Source organism: Falco rusticolus, chromosome 2, assembly GCF_015220075.1.
Source record: "Falco rusticolus isolate bFalRus1 chromosome 2, bFalRus1.pri, whole genome shotgun sequence".
NCBI classification, from domain to species: domain Eukaryota; kingdom Metazoa; phylum Chordata; class Aves; order Falconiformes; family Falconidae; genus Falco; species Falco rusticolus.
Window position 1 is genome coordinate 9,315,464 of NC_051188.1, and position 24,153 is coordinate 9,339,616.

At 42.2% G+C, this 24,153-nt stretch overlaps 1 protein-coding gene across 1 annotated transcript; it reads right to left on the minus strand.

The window, feature by feature from the left end:
- Positions 1-109: 109 nt before the first annotated feature.
- Positions 110-18,139, minus strand: CTSC (cathepsin C). The gene is made up of 7 exons (XM_037377546.1): positions 17,939-18,139; positions 16,724-16,869; positions 7,701-7,867; positions 7,133-7,276; positions 5,477-5,592; positions 1,999-2,130; positions 110-1,241 (listed from the first exon to the last, which is right to left on the minus strand). Exons 1-7 carry the CDS (start codon positions 18,102-18,104, stop codon positions 739-741), a joined length of 1,374 nt encoding a protein of 457 aa, XP_037233443.1. The 5' UTR covers positions 18,105-18,139; the 3' UTR covers positions 110-738.
- Between the last annotated feature and the right edge of the window lie 6,014 nt (positions 18,140-24,153).

The window sequence follows — 24,153 nt, forward strand, 5'->3', positions numbered from 1 at the left end:
TAGCTCCTCTCCCTTCTCATACTCCTTCCCCACCTGTCTGGATCTTGACAGGAACTTCAAAACTTAAGATAGGCCACTGAAGGAACCAACTACTTCCACAAGTACAAACTCCTATAAAAGCTTGTAATTTTTATTGAACTCCGCTATGATCAATTGCAAAGCACAGCAATAAAATCCAGAACTGGAACATTTAGTTACAGCTTGAAAAGTAGAATTGATTTTTATTGTCATAAGGGTTTGACATGCAGTTTTTGCAGGACACTTCAAGCTTTAAAATTTCCTTTTAATCAGTGTAATTGCCCATTCCCTCCCCAATTTATGTTCTAAATTGCAGTGACTTCCTGCTTTCGGAGAAGTAAGGCACTACAGTGTCCTTTCAGAGTAGTTACAGATTATCATTAACAGATGCTTCCCTCTGAGATCTGAAGTTCAAGATTGTCAACGGAAGAAAACGTAACTGGTGACTGAAGATGTATATCCAGTGGTGAATAACTATCACCACTATTACCAAAACCACCACAACATTCTAGGTGGTTTACTGCCAAATTAGAGAGGAAGCCTTCAGTGCACAAAGCAGAGCTAACTACATTCATCCTCCCACCTAGGGAAACTGTTAGCTCTATTCTTGAAAATTTCATTAAAACTCCCCTGTTCAAGCTGGGGGACAGATTTTAACTGCAGTTTCTAACAATATGTTCTGATGGCTGGGGACAAGGCACTGGATGAAGACCTCCACATTTATAATTTTGGAATAGGAGTTGCAGCCACTGCAATGCTTTCAATCGCACATTCGTCAGTGCCACGGCGGATTCTGAAGTAACCATCTTCTCCCCACGAGGTGCCCCAGCTGTTCTTCACAATCCAGAACTTCTCACCACTTTCTGGTTCTGTACCATAGCCCACCAGCAATACAGCATGATTGGTCAATTCAAAAGGATTTAAGTCATCCTGCAGCCCAGTGTGATGGTAGATCCCCTCTTTATAAAGCATGAAATCACTATAAACCTCAAAGGCAACAGCCATTGGCCCATGCAGAACAAGCTCAAGCTTCATCAGGGCTTCATTGCAGCCTCCATAGAAACCACCAACATAGTGGTACTCAGAAGTGTAGTAGTGGTAACAGCTGCGCTTGAAGGTGCATGGAGAATCTTGGGCTGTGTAAGGGAAGCAGTCCTCTTCCACCACACCAAAGTCCTGGACATACTTTCCAGCAATGAGGTATGGGAAGCCACCATCGCAGCCTAAACAAAAACAAAAAAAACTCAACAAAAAAGAAAAGAGATCTCTGCTTATTCCCTTGAAGAATTATTTAAGGTGAGAGACTCTTCTACTCAATTTTTTTTTAAGAATACTTTTAGGTACAGTATCGAACACTAACTACATTGAGCAGCTAACCCTAGTATTCCAGTTAGCTATAGCTAGTTTTGAAACACAAGACAAAATTCACATCAGTGGGAGCTGTACTAGTAACACTAAAATGCATGGACCACCTTCTCATCCAATTGCTCCTGACACTCCCTGTTACATCCAGTAACGAGACCTGCCCTAACACGGGTACTGTTCTTTAGAAAGCTTTAGTCTTTGCTTTTGCTCATCCACCCCTCTCAGTATGCTCCTTCTCCCTCTGAATATGGTTTTGGGAAGATATTTTAGTTCCACTTTTCTAGGTATGCGTTGCTATTTAGCTGTATTTTTAGCCCTGCTCCTTGGATACTCCCCATCTCCTAGGCAGACCTACCTAAAATCCAATAGCATCCTGAGCATGAGGCTACCTGCTCCTGGTTCAATCCCACCCCTATAGGAAGCTGGGCTGACAACTCTGGAATATTTTCTGCCATCTTTCAAAAAATAGAAGTACAATAAACTGTAGCTTGCCAGATACTTTATGAAAAAACCTGAACTGTGGGTGATGGGGAAGGCATGGAATTTTTTAATATACGGTCTTCTTCTGCAGCATTACTGTTACCAAGTTATCTTCGTATATACCAGTGTACTTACCCTGAGAATACTGGCTGCAAGACACAATCTGTTGGGGACTAAAGATTGGTTTCTGAGTGTTGTTTGTGAGGATACGTATTCTTGCTTCCAGCATGCCCATGGAGGAAAACGCGTAACAGCTGCCACACGAGCCTCAAGAGTAGAAAAAAGAACCATGAAAAGGAGTCAGTAGCATAAACAAGGCAAGTCACCTGCATTCAGGTACAACTACTGTTAGAGCCCACTGAAAACACTGAAAGCCTACCTGACAGTGATCAGAAATTGAACACCGATAGAACAAAAGAATTTAAATATACATTTAGCTTTTAAACACACAATTCAAATAACAGTTCTAATAACTTCTGAAGGAACAATGAGCTTATTCAAGAATAAGAAATATATTACTCTTCAGTGTTTTCAACAGGATCATTTAAGAGCTATGCTGTCCCTACAGAATGCCCCTACAGGAATCACATTAGCAGGGCTGAGAAGGCTCATGACCTACTGCCTCAGACCATAACCCTTTACGGAGCATGTATGCTAAGGGCGCACAGACGTATTTTAAGTGAACATTGACAATATTGTTCCAGGTTATTTCAAACTACCAATGAACTTAACTCTGCAATTTCCAGTTGAAAAAAAATATTCCACTTCTAGAGCTACCCCTAAAATAACCGACTTCTGAGACACTAGTGGTATAAATAGCAGGTTTCATACAGTGGATTCATCCCAGCTTGCTTTACTTCCCAAGGGCATGTAATTGTACACTGGCTTTTCAGAGGCACCTTAATTTCCCTTCTATTTCCTGGCAGAGTTAAGTCTCCTTACTTCTGCATCAAAATTTAGTGTTGCTTCTAGCTTTAGGCCCCTTCACTCCCTAGGAGCTTCCTGTAACACTTAAAAACTTTTGGAAGTAAATTGACAAGCATCACAGGAAAGGACAATTACTTGGATGAGGTCCTATTTTATCTACTGATTGTCACCAAGGTGCCCAATTTCCTTTTGTTTCCTGACAGTAGGAAACTCAAATTTTGCAGAGCTATGAAAATGAGGCAGGCTTGAGGAACAAAACAAAATATTTCCTCCTGAACTGTGTAGGTGTATAAAAGCAGAGCTATTACAAAGGCAAGTGAAATTGCACCTTCACTCAGTTAGATGTAACCCTGAAGAGAAGGAGCAAAATCAGCCTGAACATGAACACTCTTTGCCCAGCAGGGCAAACTGAAGCAGTGAAAGGTGCCTCCCACTCACTGTAGTCACAGCACCCAAGATGGGCCATGCTGAAGAACACTATTGCATTTTGTGTGACAAAGTGTAAAAAAAAACCCCACATTTAATGCAACCGTTTCAGTCTGAAGTCTGTTGGGGGTTTTGATAAGATTTCTCTCCTGCTACCACAGTAGTATTTGTGAGGCCCATAGCATGACAACAACATTGTAGCAGCAGAGAGCCAACACAGCTGCAATAGTTCCGAGACTTCCCACAAATTCTCTTCCAGAGTCAGTTAGAGCTTCAGCCACACCAGATTCCACTCACTACCACAAAGGGCTGTTGTATTACGAGTAAGGAGGAGATGCAGCACATGTAGTGAAAAACTAGCAGACCAAGCTTTTCACCTATTTTGACCTGCAGAAAAAGCTTGCAGAATGTAGTCAGCAAGAAATTGGAACTACACACTTGAATCTAACAAAATCCATAGGTTCCCCTCTTCTACCCTCTGTAAAGTCGACAACAAGCAATGACAGGGCTGTCTTCAAAGACTACACATCTCTTGGTTCAAAGATGCAGTTACTGCCCTATAAACAACCCAAGAGCTCAACCTTTACTTTCTTGACTACAGGAAATGCTAGCAGGGATGCCAATATGCTGGCAGTAAATATTACAATCCAAGTTGCGTGAAGCCTGCCATGTCTCAAGGTATTCTACAGAGTATACACATTTCCCTTTTAATTCTTGTCCCCTTCAGATGCTGTATTTTTCTCTCCTTGGGTAAAGGACAGTGACTCCACAAGCATGCAAGATCTCAGAAGCCACGACCTTGTAATTCATACAATTCTCTCTGTATGTGCCAGACAATTTGCATCTTACTGCTTGCAGCCTTTTCCCCCATGGCATTTTCTAATTAGTCATCTAATAATCTTAATGATATACAACTAAGACTTTCTAATCATTTTAATGAAGCATTGATATCCAGTGCCTTAGAAAATCATACAAATTAAGTCTTGCTTATGATAGCTTGTATGTCAGCATTATTTTGCATGAGGCCATCTTTTGAAGAGGGTTTTTTTTTTTTTGGTGGGATTTTTTTGTCTTTTTTACTAAAGCCTGAAAGCTACAATTCTAATTTAATGGAGCAGAATGCATATTTCAGACATTTAACATACTCAGCATGGATTCTCAGATGACAGGAAAAGTGTAGGCAGTTTTATTATTGGAAGCAATAGATTAGTTATCCTTTAGAGAAACTCTGAAGCAACACAATGGAGAAAGGAAATTTGGGACCAAGTGTTCAACAGTTTGGAAGATAAAAGAGCCCTCTGGATGTTCACACCAGGAGAAAGTACAGGACTCGTACCTACATAGGTCCATATCATTTCCTGTCACCATCTTTCAGTGATGCCACACGTCAGCTTGTGAGCTAGAACTTCCACAAGCTTTCCTATGCTTCCTCTGCTACCAGGAGTCCAGCTGGTAGCATCTGACAGAACTAAGCCATAAATGAGGGACCAGTGATTTAAATCATCCACTCCCCACCATGCTAGTGTTATGTTCCCTTCCCCTCAAAGTTGCAGCCAGACAGCTACCAGTAGATGCAAGTTTGTTTGAAAACAGTGGAGCAGGGAAGGGACATATTAACCAACTCCACTCCTGGTCTCCAGTATGTAACTATCTAATTGAGGTGTCCCACACCAGTGTCATAAAAGCATTTCTTGTAGAATAAAAAGAGGGTACTATTCTGGTATACGTAAACAAAGGAAAAAAATAGGTTTACAAGTATTCTATATTTATCAGTGTCCATACTTTTCATAGTGACTGACACGTCCTCTTGCAACTAGCCATTTAAATAACTCCTGAAGTTATTGGGGTGATAATATTTGGAAGCAATATAAATTTTTCATGGGTTTATTCATTAAAGCCACATGGTAATTTGCCATCAGCAGGAATTAGGGAAAGAATTAAATGCACGTCAGTGCTGTCAGCATGCAGAAAACCATGACTAAGACTGGACAAAACCTGACAGCTGTCTTTACGCAGGGCATGGTGGTAATTTGCTTTCAATCCAGCAAGAGACATTGCTGTTTGGATATGCCAGTACCACCACCTATTTTTGCATTTTTGGCACTGTGTTGTCAGCCAGGACTCCACCCGATTTCCACAGGTTATTCATAGTGAAGGTGCAATCTGTCAACTGCAAGACACTTTGTTAACAGCAAATAACAACATACATCAAAGCAGCTCTACAGGATCTCATTCAGAGTTGTGATTTATTTTTTTTTACCTTGATTCCGAACAGGGCTGACATAATTGACACCATTCACATTTCTCCAGTCCCAGGAATCTGGCAAGCTTGAAACTTTTTTGAGTAACTCGGGTGTTAGAGGTGCAGGCTTTGGTCTAAAGAGGAGAAAATGCTTCTGAGTAGTTGCACTTATTTCACACTAAGTAATTTGAAATAGTCTCCACATAAACTAGATGGGTGTCAATCTCAAGAGATTAGTTTCAGCAGGATGCAAGACCTACTCGAATCCCTCCCTGAGGGAACTATATTATGAACTATCCACAAGCTGGTAAGGTCAAATACTTTCAGACCAACCTGAAGTGCCAAGGTAACTCTCAATGACTGTGGCAACACAGCTCTGCAACAGCTATTTGACACCTCTGCCATCACAGGGTATGTAGAATATCCGATTGCAGAGGCACCCCATCTTGGCAGCACACACTGACAGCAACTACAGACTGCTTAACTGCAGACACAGCTTACATCAACACTCCAATAACTGCAGTCCCACTTGCCCCAGAGACTTCCCTGGAGCAAGTTTTTACTGTGGAAGTAATATGGAAGTAAACATTGAATGTTACTTGTCCTCATCTACCACTTGCAGCCACATAGCACTCGTATATCAGCAAACCAAGAGCTTCCTGCATTCAGCTTTCACTTAACCTGATGCTTGTCCCCTAAGTCATGCCATCAAGTGCCATTCACAAACACCAGACCCTGGAGTCTGTTCTGAAAGCATGACAGGGCCAACAAAATACTGTCATGACACTGCATGGTGCAACAGAGCTTCCAAATTGGTTACTGTATTTAAGACCATCTACAAGTTGACTTCTGTCTGTAGGATGGCACCATGATAATCTGCATGATACTCCCATGCAAATCAGAAGTTTTGCTGTACAGTAGGACCTTCTACAAACATACAACTGCCACAGTTTGGAAAAGTGAGTAGCATTCCTACCCACAGCAGTATCAAGAGTGGAAAAAGCAAAAATACAAAGAAGGTAAAACAGCTGTGAAGGGAATCAAAGAACTCCAGTTATCAAATTACTGTAGGTGACCAGGCATCCATCCCCATTACCACTCTGCCATGTGATCTGCGAGACCCTGAAGGCACTCTCAGGGCTACTTTATGCCTTTTCACTGAGACACTCTACCCTTGGTAGAGGACATTGTTTGCAGGCATGGCAAGTTATCAAAGTAAGCAGGAAATTCCCAAAGAAAATCTTTATTATTCATGTTTAATAGCAGAATGCTGTTCACTACTTTTTTATTGCAATTATAAACTAGCAGAACCAGTAAGATGGTCAAGCAGAAACTCCTGACTACAGCAAGCAGCTGATGTGTAGACAGGAAAAGTAACATGACAGCTGAGACTGTCCTGACTTCCTCCCTGCATGTATGAATTCAGCAGTGAGTTACTGAGCAAGATTAAAGGGTAGCTGACCCTATTTGCCTCAACTGCTTGAGACAACAGATGCTCAGAATCATCATTCAAATGAAGAAATATGCTGGCACTCCATGAAAGTGAGCTGGAAGGCCTTGATACTTAAATCAACATCTGAACTACAAGCCAAGACACAGCTAGGAAGAGCCAGGAAAACAAAAGCAGATTCTTTGCGGCAGTGGGGTTTATGGCAAAACAAAAGGCCTTAGTACCTTGGAGCTCTGGAATAGAGACCCCCAGCTCTTCTAATTAGTTGTTCCAGGGCAAAGTGCTCATACTCCTTGTATCTTGTTGCTCTCCAGGACTTCTGGTGAGTATTGATAGCATTCACAAAGTCAAAGTTGTGCACATAAAGTCTGCAAACAAAAGCAACCAAATAAAACAGTAAGAAAAGACTAGGACTGAACACTAAAGGTGTTCTCTAAACTGAATATGGAAAAGACTAACTCTGGAAAGGTCTTCTGGCAAGTACTGATAAAGAAACGTGCAATTATTGGATCAAGGCAAGGTTTCTGAAATTTCAGATAGACTAACTGTAAGAATATACTCATCTTCTTTAGACATGCCATTTTTGTAACTGGACTTCACCAGAGACTGAAGAAGAAACCGTGATGTGACAGGCAGCGTCCCGTTTTCGTGCATTCAGGTTTATTTCCAACATTATGAATGGCATTAGCTTTGCCCTCGGTAACAAAATTTGTCCATATGGTTTTAGATGAAGCCTGAAGAACAGTTACCAAATGTTTTAGTCCAGTAAAATGTCACTTATCTGTTGCTTACCTTCCCCCGGGCTTCTGGAGAGGTAGCTCCTTTATGTGCACATCTGAGGGAGATGAAGAAACCTTGTGTCCACTGAAACAAGCCCAATTGTGGCCAAGTACATCATGCACCCATCCTGGTAGAGTCTCATTACAGTAGCTGGTTACATTCTGGCCTTCCTTTTTGTACTGTAATGTACAGAGATTACACTTGCATTGAGTACATGTATTTGTTAGCATAGCTGTAGTCCCCACCCATCCAGCTGCTGCTTGCTTATGTTTCAGGGAAGTGGCCAACATACACTCTAGAGGTTAAGCAAATGGAAGAAACTGATCAAGACAAACAGGTTGTGACTTGCACTTTTACAAAGTATGCATTAGTATCAGTATCAACTAACAGGTGCTAATTGTTTGTGTTCAACAGTTACTTTCTAGATAAAATGTAGAAGACCTGTTACTTAGCCTTGTCTTCCAGACCCTATGGTTTCTTGCACCAAATTTGTGATTAGCCAAACCAGCCCTGGAGTGCTACAAAAGTTTGAGAAACTAAGACTCATACCAGCACGAAAAGTAAACACAGGGGTGATAGCACCTCCTTGTGTTCCTCTTCCAGTAACTTCTCATGGAGAATTGCGCTATGGCATTTCTGTTTTATAAATCAGAACAAAAGATGAAACTTCCTGCAGCTGCTTTAAGTTTGAGCTGTGGTGGAAGAACATCACAAAACAATTTCATGTGAACTATCAAAATAAAACAATAAGAAAGGATGATCCACTGAGAGTCACTCATTTGAAGCTGGCAGTGAGGCGAGTGTTACTAAAGCCTGAAGTCCCAAGTCCTAATACTTCCTCATTCAGCCACACAGCTCTTCATTTATCACTGAAGAGAAGTAATAAATTAATCTATTCAGTAAAATGTGTCTTTATACAACAGTTAGCACTAACGCTTTGCCCAGCTGCAGAAATTTCCTGGATCTGCAATTCTTTGACATCAGAACGTCCTGGGGCAGAGGGAAGGATCTTTACTCATCTCAAGGTTAAAGTCTCTTTTGTCATGAGCTACAGAGGAGCCTGAAACCCCCACACAACAAAAGCTTTAACTTCTCTAATCACACAAATCACTTAGAATCAAAGTTTTCTAGTCCAATGGTATTAACTCCCACCCTGTTTGAGTTGTACATGTACAATGTAGAGAGATTTTGTAGCTATGTTTCAACAAAACGCTTGCTCAGCCTCTTCACTAAAGGTGGTGGCTTATAGTGATGGAAATGCCTCTAGACTGAAAATAAAGTAAATAGACTGAGAGGTTTGTGACTGTCAAGGCTCTGTGAAGAACCAGAAGAACACATAGTGAAATTAAGTCTGTCATCCCAGGGATAAAATTAAAGGTTAATGCTCTGTTTCAGAACAATGGGTATTTGCTTTGTCCCCAGTTCAGAGGTTGCAGAGGCATTACATCTAGATCCTTGCTTGTCTAGTAAGGCAAGCATATTTGCTGACTGAAGCAGGATGGGGGCACCAGAAGGCTGAGCTGTCACCTTGTTCTATTCACCCTATCTTACTGTTCAAGATTGTGCAATGTGGGAAATAACTACACTTGGCCAAACACCAAGGGCAACATCCAGAAATTACTTTTAAGAAATACTCTCTTCACAGCAGGTTACTGACTTTATATTGGTAAGTTACTATGACAGCAGTTTAATTTACAGTGTCATGTAGAACCAAGTAATACCTACTTGTCTTTTCTACCTAAAAGCTGCCACAGATTAAAACAAGACCAAGCACAACCATTCTTAAGCATAGACCTTCAGTCTGAATACTTGACTGTTACTCAAGGAACAGGCCTGCTTCCTGCAACAATCAGATACAGATCCTGCCTAGCACGGAGAGTTATATTGAATCAAAACAAGTGGAACAGACTTGGGACATCTTCACAGAAAAAAGGCACCGAGTTACCTGCTAACTAGCAAATTAAAACAACTTGCCTTTTATTTTTCCTCCTAGAAATCACTCTCCTTTTCCTGGAGATTAAATCTATTGCTTTTTTTAATATTTAGCTGGATAATTATCAGAATAGTATTTGTACTGTTTGTGCAACTTCAAGGGAAGTGAATTTAGCAAGTTTCTTATGCTGTTTTTTTAGTTCAAACATTAGCAAAACCAGGAAGGTGAGGGGACAGTTACTGGTGATGCTCAAGATAAACAAGAGACAAAAGCCTGTTTCAGACAGTCTGTGTAGAAGCTAAAAATTAAGCTATTCAAGTCCTCTGTAGCTATGTTTTTGTAGACTAGCAGACTGTAAGCTACTACTAAACTGGCTTTAAAAAGTAGACATGAAGATTTCAAAACCATGGCCCATCAACGACACCTGGATAAAGGGAATTTGAAGTCCAAAAGCCATAATCAGCTAGTAAATTAAAATATACCCATAACGTCCCAATTTTATTTCTCCACCCCCCTGACTTTTGAGAGCCACTGATATAGAGAAGTGGCACAGAAACCTTTACAAACCCCAATACTTACGATTAATTTCTACAAGCTAGGTAACTTCCCACTGGGCCACATGTTAGAGGAACCAAAACGTCATCAGCGCCATGACAATGACACCCACTGTTTACTACCAGAAGGTACACAGTTGAAGATATGCTTCATTGTGAAACCCAAGTGCTGCATTTCTTATCGCTACCAGAGAAGGGCTCTGACAGACTAGACCTAGCAAGTCTAACTGCACTGGTTTTAGAGGACCTATCATGAGTATGTCTGCCTGACTAACAGTCATACAGGAGCATGGTACCGTTGCACTGAACAACCACTGACTGGTGGATGTGAATTACAACGCAGGATTCAACTGAAGCCACCAGCACAGTACCCAGCACATCTGCAGAACTCATCATAAAACAGCATCTTGTCTTCTTCATGGAAGACAACAGCCACACAGCTGTGACCACCCGTAAGCACTGGACAAGCGGTACACACATTTCTTCTGCAGGCTTAAAAATGAAAACCATCTTGTTAAGTTAATAAAAGACCACTGCAGCCATGTCACATGATAGTTTTAGTCAATGCTCACATCTGCAACATTAACTAAACTCCATCCAGTGGTCTGACCAATCTGGAACAACTCCTGTAGAAAGGCACCCAAACTATATTCACAATTCAAATTCTGAGTTTTGAAAACTTTAAGCTTCAATTTAATTTCAAATGCATATTTTTCTCAAGTCTGACAACTCATGTGACTGCCTCATGCCAGAATTTAGCCAAGCAGCTCCAACATTAACCTTAAAAGGCTTCATGTACCTAAACTGCAAAGCTTGCTCTTGCGTACCTGACCCTAGGTAAGCTTTTCGGTACAGTATACTTTTAGTAACATCTTTACTGTGTTGGTCAGCACAACATAATCTAATTGCATGTTCAATTCTAGTCCAAATAAAGTATAATTGTTTAAAGCTTTCTTTAAATTTTTAATCTCCATAAGCAGAAAACAGGAAAGGATGGAGGCCTTATTGGACACAGCATTTAACAGGGATTCAGTAGTGCTACACACACAGGCTGCCATCCCATTTTCTTTTTACATCTTTTGTTCTCAATTTAAGCAATGCTCAGGCAGTAAGCCAACTCAAGTTTCAGGAGGCAGGACTACCCTATACATTAAGACTTACCACTCATTTGTCATCAAATCTACAAGTGTGCTGAAGCATTTGTAATATGCAAATCACTTTCTTAATTGAAAGAGGATTGCAGACACCCTACTGTACAAAAATACAGAAGGTATCAGAATAAATGGCTTCATCTTGCTACCCAACATAAAACGCAAGCAAATATAAACTACAGATGCATTTTCTTCCCTCTAGGGAACATTCTGCAATTCGGAGATTTATGCTTTCAGTTCTACACTTTAGGGAAGCAGCAGTCGCGCATTACCAGTTAGAGTAAGCCCAACTAAAATAAAAGTTATCCTTCAATTGATTTGCAGGATGATTAAATAGCATCAGCAACTCTAACACCTCTGCTTATTTTAGCAACATGTAATAAAATGCATTCAGATGCAGTTTTTTTAATATTCTGAAATTTAAACATTAACAGCCAGTCTAGACAAGTGATTGTAATTTCAGAACAGCAGTCCTTGGTTTTAACCAAATTTGGGGGGGGTGGGGGGAGTAAAAGGAAAAAAAACCAAACAAAAAAAAGTAAGACATATGACAAAGATGTCACCAAGTCAGTCTGGAAGAGATTAGTAACTTTAGTGGAATATTCTATAATCAATTTCTTTCTTTTTGCTGAAGTAGTGCTAATGTTTAAATGTGAGAAAATGCCAGACTTTTGATTTTTGCTAGAGGGCATCTCAAAAGTCAGAAGTAGTACCATTTAGCTTAAGGGACAAACTGAGAATATTACAAGTCTGTCTCCCTTCAAAGTGGTAGCCTTCATGTTAAATAAATACTACAAAGATATCAAGTAATTGAAACAAATCAGCCTCAACTTTCCTTTCAGCCTCATTCTAGCTTTTTATGTTATGCTGTTCCCATTTCTTTTGCCCTTGGGGGGAAAAAAAATAATCTTTAAAGCCTTATAACAATTCTGTAGGACTATGCAAGATATATCATCCAGCAGAAGCACATGCTCAAGCTTCTGCCAAGAGTCAGTATACCAACTTCACATCCAAGTTCAGTATAGGGATATTTCAGCAGCACACATTGAATAAGAAACAAGAGCGTTCCCATAAAACAAACAAGTTATTTTGTGCTGCAAACAAACATCTGGCAGAGTAACTACAACTTGCGAGAAGCAAAATGCAAGAATGCAGTAGGATGCTGCATTTAACTTGACAAGCCTTGAGGGACAAGTACAACAATAGTTAGAAATAAAACAGTTAAAGCTTCTTTACTTAAGCTATTAAAGCAAACTGAGAAAAAAATACATCAATATGCTCACCCAATCCACTCCTTTTGTGTGGGAAGTCATTTCCCTGCAGCCCCCAGCTGAAAGAACAAATAACTTATAAAGGCAGCGAGGCCCTATGAAATTTTTAGTAGGTGTCTATTTAGTAAGCCAGAAGAACAAAAGGCTATTAAAAACTCACTGAAACATGTATCATCATCAAACAGGCTGTGTCTCTATCCACACAGCGCAGTAGCTCTGATAAAACCACCGTTTAGACAAGCCCATAGCATTCTTGTTAGTAATTAATAGTTGCATTCTTCAACATTAAGCAAAAATACACTAGAAGTTCAATTAGCACCAGTTGCACTTCTGTGCTTGAAACACGTGAAGTCCTGCATTGGCTTAAATACTGCTTCCTGTTAGTTTTGCCTAGCAACTCCATCCTCCGTTGGATGGCAGAATATAAGGAAGGCATTAAAGCATCACTGTAGGTAAATCAGGATGCTTTATCTGCCCTGTCACCATGATGGTGTTTTAGCCACATAATTTAACTTTAGTGCAACATAAACAGAACTTGAAATTTATGAGGGGCCTTTAAGTAATGAATACTTCCCTGACAAGCCCAAACCCATAGCCACGGAAGATGTGTAAAGCTTTCTGCATTATGGCTGTTCCACCACCACAAACTGCTCTATGAACCCAAGAGTCATTTCATAATCAAGCAGGATGTCCAGAATACTGTTGACACTAGAAGACTATTTCAGAGTGAAACTAAGTAATTTTACTAAGTAGTAAAAACAATAGCAAATTACTTCATATTAAACATACTAGTTCTATACCTTCTTGCTGTAAACAAGAGACTGCCAGCAAAGATAATTCTTCTTTTTTACGAATTCCAAAGGGACTTTGTCTAAGACTTTCCACAGTCTCAACAGCAATCAAGGCCAAGCAATCTAAGTGATTGCTTTCATGCTTTCCTCTTGCAGCATTTCCAGGGAAGAAGCCCTCACCAGTTAGCATTCTAGTTTACCCTATTTTACACAAAGGGCTTCTAGATTATGACCAACACGAAGCCAATTTAGCCTGCTAGGTTTACATTACTTTCAGGTAAAAATCTGCTCAGTGCATGCTTTAGAGAACACATTACTTGTCCCCTAGAAGCTTTATAGCAGAAGATGATGGAATAGATCCTAGCTGCATTTAATAGAAGAAACCACATTTTTTTAGTTTATACCAGGGCTTGGTATTTTGTATGTCTATTTGTATGTCTACTTACTGGATTAAAAGTAAACAGATATGCATACCTAAATACGTCACAAGGTCAAGCAGTTCATAAGAAACCACTTCTCCCCCAAGTCCCCACTGGGACTAGTAAAGTAAGTTTTGCAGAAAGACAGTATTGCAAGTCACAGCCTAACAAAGTCAGCTAGTTGTCTGCAGCAAAAGCCACATTTCCCAAGTAAGGTGGTGTTTCCTCATACTTATTGGCCATTATACTTGCATCTTGGTGATCTGTTCTTTCCTTTACAGCAGTAAAATTATAGAGAGTAACTGAATTGAGCTCTAATCCTCTCTAATATTTAAGGAAAGAAGCCTTTAATTTAAGCATGTCTCACTGATGGATTGCCTACTACTGAACAATGACCCAAACAAGCCTGCTATTTCTTAATACGAAAAACAACTTGAAAACTAACAATTAATCCATTTGCCTACAAAGGGCTAAGCCATATTCATACCATGAAGTGCAAGCTACTGTGCACTGCTACTGCTCAGGTGTATATTCAACTTGTTTTGAGCAGTAAGATTGATCAGATTACCTCCAGAAGCTCCTTCCAGCCTAAATTATTCTGTAACACAGTACTGGTATACTGTTTAAGAGTACTATTGCAAATCCATGCATTTACATTTTCACACATACAGAGGAACACACAAGACCAGCACTTAGTCACTTGACTTAGTGCTCATCTTCCCAGGATATATTTCACAAGGCATAGATAGCAGCAATAGAGCCTTCAGTGACCCTCAATTGTCTTCAAGTTGGTGCCCAACAGATCCATTTACATTCCAGAACAGGCCACTCACTGTTACTATCCCTCACATTCTAAAATTAGTTTAAGTTAGTTTTTTTTAGTCCCCTCCACTGTCCTCAGAGAGGCAGCAATTCCTGCCACTTTTGAGGCAGGCCCTCCCACTGTAGGGAAGCCTGCAGAGGTGTCCCTGCCTGAGAAGTTTCAGAGTAATTCTGCCCAGTTAGAGTACCCTTCAGCATCTGTAGCTTTTGCTGTATCACCTGCCAAACCTATAAGGACTGTACATCACAGCAATTTAGTGTCACTACCCTATACAGATGAGAGGATGTCAATCAGATATTTCTCTCACACTTTGCTTTTGTTCAAGTATAAGACCCTGTCTTACACAATAGCATTCTTATTTTTAAAATGTACTATAGTAAGAGTGCTAGTTTTGGGAGATAATTTCATTTAGAGTAGCTCTTAAAGTGCCAGGTTTTGGATTGGTGATGAAAACAGTTTTGATAACACAAGAACGTTTTCATTATTGCTGAGCAGTGCTTACACAGCATCAAGGCCTCCTCTGCTCCTCAGAGTGCCCTGCCAGTGAGTACATTGGGGCTGCACAAAAAACCTGTGAGACAGCTGACCCCAACCAACCAAAGGGATATTCCATACCATAAAACATCTTACTCAGCAATAAAAGCTGGGGAAAGGAGGAGAAAAGAACATTCAGAATTACAGCATCTGCCTTCCTAAGCAACAATTGTGTGTTACAAAGCCCTGCTTTCCTGGAAATTGCTTCACACCTGCCTGTTGGTGGCAAGTAGCAAACAAATTTATTTTGCTTTGCCTATTAACACACCTTTACTCAAGCCTTGAGTTTTCACACTTCTCTACCCTTCCTATTCTCTCCCCCGCCCCACTTTGGGGGGAAGTGAGAGTGGCCACATGGTGCTTAGTTGCCTGCTGGGGTTAACCCAGTTAACAACAAAAGAGCATGTAAACAACTTCACCATTAGTCTTGTAAAACAACCTACACAACCCCTTCTCTTAAGTTAAGTGAGCTCAAATCAGCATGGAGGAAGCTGCATTTAAATTGGAGCCTCATATACCATTTCTATTCAGTAATGATTACAGGTGTCCTGGAAGAGTGGATCACTCATTTTGTAAACAGCTGAAAACACCGACTTGAAAATAGCTGCTGTGAAATAAACCATCTACCTCGGCTCCCAGAAAGACAATTTAAAGCAGAAGTCACTTCTTCACCCTCCTTCCTACTAGCCAAGGTTCAGAGATTTTTATGCTTGGCTAAGGCCTGGTATTTCCTATCAGCTCATCTGAAGCTAGACAAGATCATGCTTCCTGAAACAACCAAGAAATGTATCCACTGCTCCTGCCTAGGGCTGCACTGACCAACAGGGCAGTCTTACTGCACAAAAACATCTGTCTCCCAGGTAGCAAAGTCATCCTGCAGATATTGCCCCAAACCACCCTTCAGATTCATAATGCCAGTCATCAGGACAGCAGCAGAGCACTCCTTAGAAAGTGGGTTTTCTCCTGTCTACCCCCTGCCTACCAGCACTGTTTTTCAGCTTCATCTAAAGTCATTAGCAGGGGACTGGAAACAACAGTATTATTCCAAAAGAAAAACTCTAGGCAGCAGAAATATTCTCTGGATTATTAAAGTTGTATTCTGGAATGAAATTTAAAGATCCTAGAAATCCTCCAGCAAGGAGAACAGATGGCCTTTCTAAAATTTTTATGCATTTGAGAACATCTTTAAGGAAAGATAAAAGCAATGATGTTTGCCATTTCACTTGGGTCCATGATGTCAGGAAGAAAACTGGAAAAAACCCCAACTTCCAGACTACTGGGAGAGTTAGCTTCACAAAGGCCTTCAATTGCATTAAGCATGCCCAGAAGGGAAAGCAGCACCATCTGTAACAGATTTTTCAGATAATGCCCAGTGTGGAATATGAATACCTCTTCCCTCCCTTTGCTCCCTACTCAGCCACTGATCCAGGCAAACCTTAGAGCCAAAAATAACCAAGTGTCCCAACTGCCCCGCCACACCAGCCAGGGACTAAAGAAAAGCCAAACTATAGGCCATTTTAGAAACAGTCAGTGATACAGAACACACCAAGTTAACTCACCTTAAAAAATGCAAACCACTTGTAGTCATTTATCACAATTTCAAAGCCTTGATTGTAAATCAAGGTGAAGAAACCATAGTTGCCCAGACTATCCTGAGCCACATCTAACTTCTGAAGGTCCACAAGCACCCTTCTTTCCACAGGCCCTACAAGAAATACAAACATTATTGCACAGAAGAGATAAAAATAAATCAATCAGTACAAAGACGGTTGTAACATTTATTTTATTCCAAAAGATGCTAAAATATACTTGTTGAAGAGCCTTCTGCAAAAAGGCATCAAGCAAGCACACTTCAGGGACATCACTTAGCTGTCAGTGGGTCTACATGCTTATTTTTCCACTGCTAGACAGTTATTTGCACATTCAGTTAGCAGCAGCACCAAACAGCTGTTACTGGGAGACACCAGCTGATTTAAACGTAACTTGCTATACAGCCACACAGGACTCAGACGCTGTGTCACTCAGGCACTGTGTCTGCAATGACAAATCTTCCCCTACAACACCTGGGATGAGGCATCTGCCACCCCACGCTCCAGCTCCCTCCACCTCTCCCGCTGGCCTCACCCCATCAAAAAGATGATTTAGAAAAATGGAAGCATCTACCATTTTTTTTTTTTTTCTAATACTGGCACGCAACAATTAACAGCTCCCCACTACAATCACTCCTTCAAGGGCAGTAATACCAGCACTTCTCCTGAGGCGGTCAGGCCCCCTCAGCAGCCGGCAGCTCCAGGAGCAGGCCCGGGGCCCCCGGCCCGGCCGAGGGCGGGAAGGAGCTGGCGTGCTGAGGGGGAAGCGAACCGGCACAGGCCCGTGGTGCCCGTGAAGAGGCCTTGCTGAGACCAAACCGAAACAAAGGACAAAAAAAAACCCCAAAAATGAAGCGGGAGGGCAAGAGCGCTGCCCGCAGAAGCCACTTAGCGCCTGACGAACGCGAACCGCTCGATTCCAATTAACCTTTTTCTGCCTTAAGCCCCGCAGGGACGCCCGCCACAGGGCCGGCCGCCGGGTGCGACCCGCGGGTGACGGGGGCCGCTACGGCCGAGGCAGAAGCCCGCCGCCCGCTTACGGTTGTAGGGCCTCGGAGCACGGAGCAACAGCCCCACTCCCCCCCGCAACGCCCCACTGCTCCCTCAGGCTCCCAGGGGACCACCCCCCAGCGAGGCCGGGACGACCCCGGGGAACGGGAACGGGGCAGAGCCGCCGGGTCTCACCCCCCTGGGAACAGTTGCCGTGGCGGCCGCCGCTCCGCCAGACGCGGAGCTCCCAGGCGCCCAGCAGGTCGGCGAAGGAGCAGTTGGCCGGCGTGTCGGCCCGCAGCGCCGCGGGCAGCGCCACCAGCAGCACCAGCGCCGCGCCCCGCAGCGCCCGCGCCGCCATGGAACCGCTCCCGCCGCCCGCCGCCGCCGCTGAAATGGGCCCGCGCGCCGCGGCCTCCCCGCCCCGCCGCCTGCCCGCCCCCGGGCCCGGGCCCGCCCCGGGCCAGCCGCGCCGGGAGGGGCCGGGCCTCCGCGCCTGCCACAGCTGGGGCTCCTGGGCCGGGCTGCGGGTCGGGGGGGCCGGGGGGAGGGCCGTGGTTCGGCCGTGTGTGTGCCCCAGCCGCGGGGGGGGAGGGAGGGCGGTGTCCCCCCTGAGGGCCGTGACAAGGAGGTGGGCTCTCACCCTGCGTGTAAAGATGGCCTCCTCCCCAGAGGGGGTCCTTCCCAAAGGGCGTCCTCTCCTGCAAAGGGCACACACCTCCCCGAAGGGCACCTCACTGCCGTCCCCGATAGGGCATCCTTCTCACCGAGAGGCATCCCCCAGCCCAACAGATGTCCTCCTCCCCAAAGGGCTCCTCTTCCCCAAAGCCCACCTACCCCCCAAAGGGTGTCCTTCCCTGCACAGGGCAGCCTGCTGCCCCCATCTCCTTCCCGGCCACCCATCGTCCCTGCACTGGGAGAAGTCCCCTGCGGAGAGGGACAGGCCAGTGCGGCTGGTCCCTGGTGTTACTCCAGGCGGGTGCCTTGCAGCCGCAGAGGATGCGGCCTCTTGTCCGCCATGGTTTTAGTGGCACAAAGTGACTCAGAGTTTCTGCAGCAGCCGTGTGTCACAGCTGGGAAACCATGCGGTTACCTGTCCTGCACAGGGTGTAGTCGCTGAAAACCTATGCCCTCTTTGAGACCCTTCGTACACAGCAGCAGTCGGCAAAAAGTGCAGAAAATTCCATCGGAAGGTGGAAGCTTTAGTGACATGCAAAATCTTGCACATCCAACAAGGAGAGTGTTTGCAGGGGAGGGGTACTTGTTGCACTGGTTCTCCAAATTCAAAATGAGTATGCTTTCACATCCCCAAAGTTACATATGCAAGCAAGAAGGCTAAAAGACTTACTAATGAGTAAATTTCATTCATTTAAAAAAATTAAATTTAAAAAATTTCATTTAAAAAATGAAAATTAATTTCATTCATTTAAAAAAACCCTTTTATATAAAAAATAACCCCTTTCCAGGGAAAAATAAATGCATATATATGTATATTATATTGGCTATGAAAATGACACACTGCATTAACTATGGATATACATTTAAAATAATTTTGTTAAACTGGTATAAATCTACATGTAGATACTCTTATTGCAGATTTCAACAGTTCAGCTTTAAGTCACGAGCTAAACTAGGTTTAAACTGTAAGCGTCTTAATTCATTTTTGTACTGATTTAAATCAGGTTAGCAATTACATCAGTAAATTTTATCTAATACATTATTTTATCACTATCACCTTCCTTTTATGCCATCTTCTCAACCTTTTGGAGAAGGATTAATTTGGCATTGTGTGGCTGATTCTTAGATCAACCAGCTAATAGATGCTCTTAGTCAGGCCATCAAAGAGATAAAAACATATGGCACTTGTTTTGGGACAGTCTTTTAAGGATCCTGAAGCACTGACTTTGTAGTAAAACCAGAACTTCCTCTGTGTTATCAGAAAAGAAAATAAGTGTTCTTTCAGTTCACTGAGATTGTGTTGGCCAACAGTGTTGTAGGCATTAAAAAACAGAGAGCCCTAGGGTTGTTGTTTTTTTTTTTTTTCCCAAAGGCAGCTACAGTTTGCTGGATTTGCTGTACAAGCGCATGTGCCTTGCTATTCCTGATCAAGCCTCTCTATGAAATGTGGCTACACAGCATCATCCTGTCTCTTTTCTTTACCAACAAGATTTGGTTTTGGCCTCACACTTTCAAAAAGCAACCCAAAAGTTCCCAGTGACCTTAGCAAAAAGTCTGTGTTACAGTTCATGTTTTACATGCAGGAACAGAAAAGGTCCATGATTATCTTAATCTCATCACAGTGACATTGGTTGAGTGATCCTGCCTCTTTGCATTTTGCTATGCTTTGAACCTCAATTTTCAGTGTCAATTTGTAGCCACTGCAGGCTCACATTGTGCAAAACCATATGGGTTTCTCTTTAATTGCCTTGAAGTCACAATAGATTATCACAAATTTTACATAATGAGGTTGTGAAATCATCACTGAGACCAGGCAGAAGCAGTTTCAATTCAGTCTGGCCTGTTGAGTTCACTCTGCTTCTGCTCTTCAGCTGTAGTTGATTTTACCTGTTTGAGCAAGGTAAAAATTCCTTGTGCCTTGTCTCCAATAGCACTTCTGAGTTAATTACTTCCAGGGAAGAAACCTTCCTGGCTCACAAGCGCTGGCACACCTGGGTTTGTCAGGGAAATATAGCCTTAAATCAGTGTGCATAGAGACACATGGGGCCTCACCTGTGTTTGGTGACAGGCTTGTCCTTTCATCACTACACTCAGGTAAGCTGTTAACAGCTCTTTTGAAGGCAAAATTGTATGAAATCTCTTATAAGGCTTCCTTAAACTGTGTTTTATTAGTGTTTATCAAAGCTTCTGAGACTGAGGGCAAAGTTGCTCGAGGAGGGGCCAAGTCCATGTGGTGGTTTATTGTCCCCAAGGGGAGTGACCGGGCTAGTAACCTCCTGAGAGCTATAGTACACACTGGTCTCTTTCATAAGGCAATTGAAGTTGATATCATGGGGAGGAAAACTCCTCAAAAATAAACAGTGAGAATCCTCCAGAAAGTGAATAGCTTTCTGCTGGGGTAGCCTGTTGAATCAGCTCAGCAAAGTGTCCAGGGCTCACCGGAGCTTACTCAGGGATCGGCACAGCCAGCAGCAATTGTGTAGGGAAGAAGAGAGATTTTCCTTCAGTGACAACAGATGTGAAGATTAACTCATCACATGTTGAATGCTTATAAACAGAATTTTGGCAAATAATGGCAAATGAAGCTTTTCTTTCTAGCCTGACCCAGTCCTGGCCATTTTGACCTGTCACTAGGCAAGTAGAAGTGGTGTGTGACTGTATGGTGAAGCGATGTGAGGAAATGATCTGGCTGAAAATAATATTGGAAGCAAAAACCCCAGGGGTGGTGTTATTCGGTCAGGTCAGTTCCCCAGTCTGGGAGCTAACCATGACCTGGGTGGTAATAAGCTATCCACTTTAAAGGAGAGAACACGAAGCTTACGTGCCTAGAGTGCTTCAAAAAACCCTAATTTTAGGGAAAACTGAAGTGAACAAAGGATCCTTGTGCACAAAAGCTATCCACTTATTTCAGCTGTGTCTGTCTGATAAAAAAATGGTATCTCCTTACAAACCCTGCTGCACTTTTATTGCTGTATCATCACCCCCACTGCTGATGAAGCTGTTAGCGCAGTATAATGGGACTAATTTTAAAAAATACAGAACCTAAACATAACTGAGGACTGCCTTTTCCTTTGCCTGTTTTGGGAAGGTGCAAGAATATGAGCATTTTTACGGTCCTGTGTAGGCTCTGCAATTAAGTCCTTACTGAGACAGTTGTTGCTGTTCCTCAGATGGCTCTCTTCAAGAGCAATGCCCTAATTACGTGCCTTTAAAAAGTGAAGAGCTGTACTCAAAGACTTGTTTTTCAGAGCATTAATTCATACATGATCATTATCTCACTATAAAATATGACCATTTTTTTTTACTGCAGGGTACTTAAGCCAGCTTAGCAGCATATTCTTTTATGCATGATTGAACTCACCCTGTTTACTTCTCAGTGAAACTGCAGAGCCCGCCTCAAGGTCTTTAGGATAGGGGGTGGCTAATACGTATTCATTTGTTGCACCTATAATTTTGGGGTTTTTTGAAGGAAGACACTTGCTGTATGGAACAACTCAAAGTCACTAGCAATTACGGGAATTAATTTTGAGACCAGAATGAGCGGGATGGTTTCTCAACCGTGTATGTACAGCTTGATGTAGAGCACTTTGCCTAGGAGATCTAAATTAATGGCTGAAGCTTGTAGCTGTCTGGGAAAGAGCTGTTGTTTTTCAGAAAGTTGGTTTGGGTTTTTTTGGGGGGGGATTTCATTCTTTATTCCAATGCAGGGATTAATAATAAAACAAACAAAAGCAGTGTGGATGAATTCTATTTAAATTATTCTTTTTAGAAACTGTCAGTGTGTTTCCTGAAATTCTTTCAGTGTTACCTTATGTTTTTCTTCATTGGCTCTAGTGGGTGAAAAGAAAAGGTAGCTTTCTGAACTGCTACCCCTGTCCAAAGCCTAAATAATAATAATAATAACATTAATAAATAGTATTAGGGTGGGCTTTAAGCACAGTCTGAGCCTGCAGATTAATGATCTGGTCGATTCTCGGACTGAAAGCATCATTCCTCCCAGGTGGACTAACATGCCTGTCCACAGTACAACTTAGTGAGATGTGCTGGGAAAATGCTACAGCCAAATAAAAAACCTGCAAAACAAGCAGGGAAGAAAGGGAACAGCAGGTTATCTTTAATTCAAATCAGTTCACTGAGTTGGGCTTTAGCATGTCTCCAAACCTGTTGTGCTGGTCCACCTGGAAGACCATCTTGCTGAAGCGTGGGTCTGGGAATAGCTGGAGGTAATGGGAAAGAAACTCTGTTCACTGCAATTGTTGCTGAAGCCCCCACACTGTAGAAGAAGATTGGTGGAGGCTGCTTTTTCTTACAGCACACTGCAAGGTCAGAAATCACAGTGGAATCTGATCCCATAAGTCAAATATAAATATCACCTTTCAGTTAGTTTGCTTGGCTTTTGTCCACTGATGACTTATTTTTTTCTGCCAATTTTTTGTGAAAGATGATACACAGAATACTTGACTGCATCTCATGTGTGTGTGCACATGCACGAATATAAATCCCTTGTTCCTGGAAAAACATGTCTTAATTTAAATGATGTTTTCACTCCTGTTTAGAAAGCTAGGAAATTTGGGTGGAGGCTTCCTGGAAAATGTTATTTTGATTATTGTAATGACTATTAAAATAACAATGTTAATTCCGCGTTGATTAAGACACTATTAAAATATCCCGCTAATGTTCCAATTAGGGCAGAATAACAGGAAATATTGCAGCAATTAAAAGTGACATGAAAATCTCATTATCTTCAAAACTGCCAGGAGTTCAGGAAGTTTTAATATAGGGAAACCTGGATTTAAAATCTTCTTTCTCTCAGGTACTTAAATCTGTGGAATATTACAGCATCAAGGAATGAAAAAGGTGTGAGTTGGATGGTTGGTCCAGTTTGGTATAGCCACCCCCAGAAAGATACGTCCGAGCTGCTGAAAGTCCAGAAACATCTCCCCAGAGCACATTTAGCCTGTACTGGGAGAGAGAAGCTGGTACTGAGTGAATGGTAACTTCTTGGAGAGCCCTTCAGTCCTGTGATTCAGGGAAAGAAGGTGAGGAAGATAAAAATATTTAAGTGACCTACTCAGAGTTTCCTTCACTGAAGAGAAATACCATTTTTCAGAAACCTCACATCTCATACAAACAGCTTTTCTGTCTAGGTGCTTGGTACATATGAACATTTTAATCTTCAAAAGGTAAAGGATTTTACAAGCCTGAACTAATTAATTATCTACACATCCCATAAGTAAACACTATTATTTTCACTGTCAGGAACTGGGGGGGGGAAAAAAAGAGAAATTAAATTAATCTAGTGTCCTGCATGTTGATGTTACAATGCGTGGGGCAGGTGGGAAATTGGATGGCCATAGGAAGTAGAAACCCTGATACCAATAGAGCTGTATCGTGTTGAAATAAAACAAGAAAATCCATTAGATTTAGGCTTTCCAGTCAACTTGCATTAAAATGATAACTCATTCCCCTTTTCTTGTGTTTGTTTGCAGTTTGATGTTCTGCTTTTAGTTGGTGTAATTGCAGGCTGCCAATGCAAAAACCAGTATTGCTCTGCCTCTTCCTCCCTCCCAGCCCAGCAGGTACTCCTGCAGCGTCCAAGCCAAAGACGGAGCAGTCACAGGTGAGCAATGTGATCAGACCAAAAAAACATAACGTGCCACCTTCCCCCAAAAAAGGAATATTTTTCCATCACATCAGCTCACTGAACCTGTGTCTAGACAGTCTGATGGAAG

What these genes read in the sequence shown, in the direction of transcription:
- CTSC (XM_037377546.1), bottom strand. Translation starts at nt 18,104, where the DNA reads ATGGCGGCGCGGGCGCTGCGGGGCGCGGCGCTGGTGCTGCTGGTGGCG. An exon ending in CGGCAACTGTTCCCAGGGGG is followed by an intron (nt 16,870 to 17,938) that starts GTGAGACCCGGC and finishes TATTTCTTGTAG; the next exon opens with GGCCTGTGGAAAGAAGGGTG. An exon ending in CAGCCCTGTTCGGAATCAAG is followed by an intron (nt 2,131 to 5,476) that starts GTAAAAAAAAAT and finishes TCTACTCTTGAG; the next exon opens with GCTCGTGTGGCAGCTGTTAC.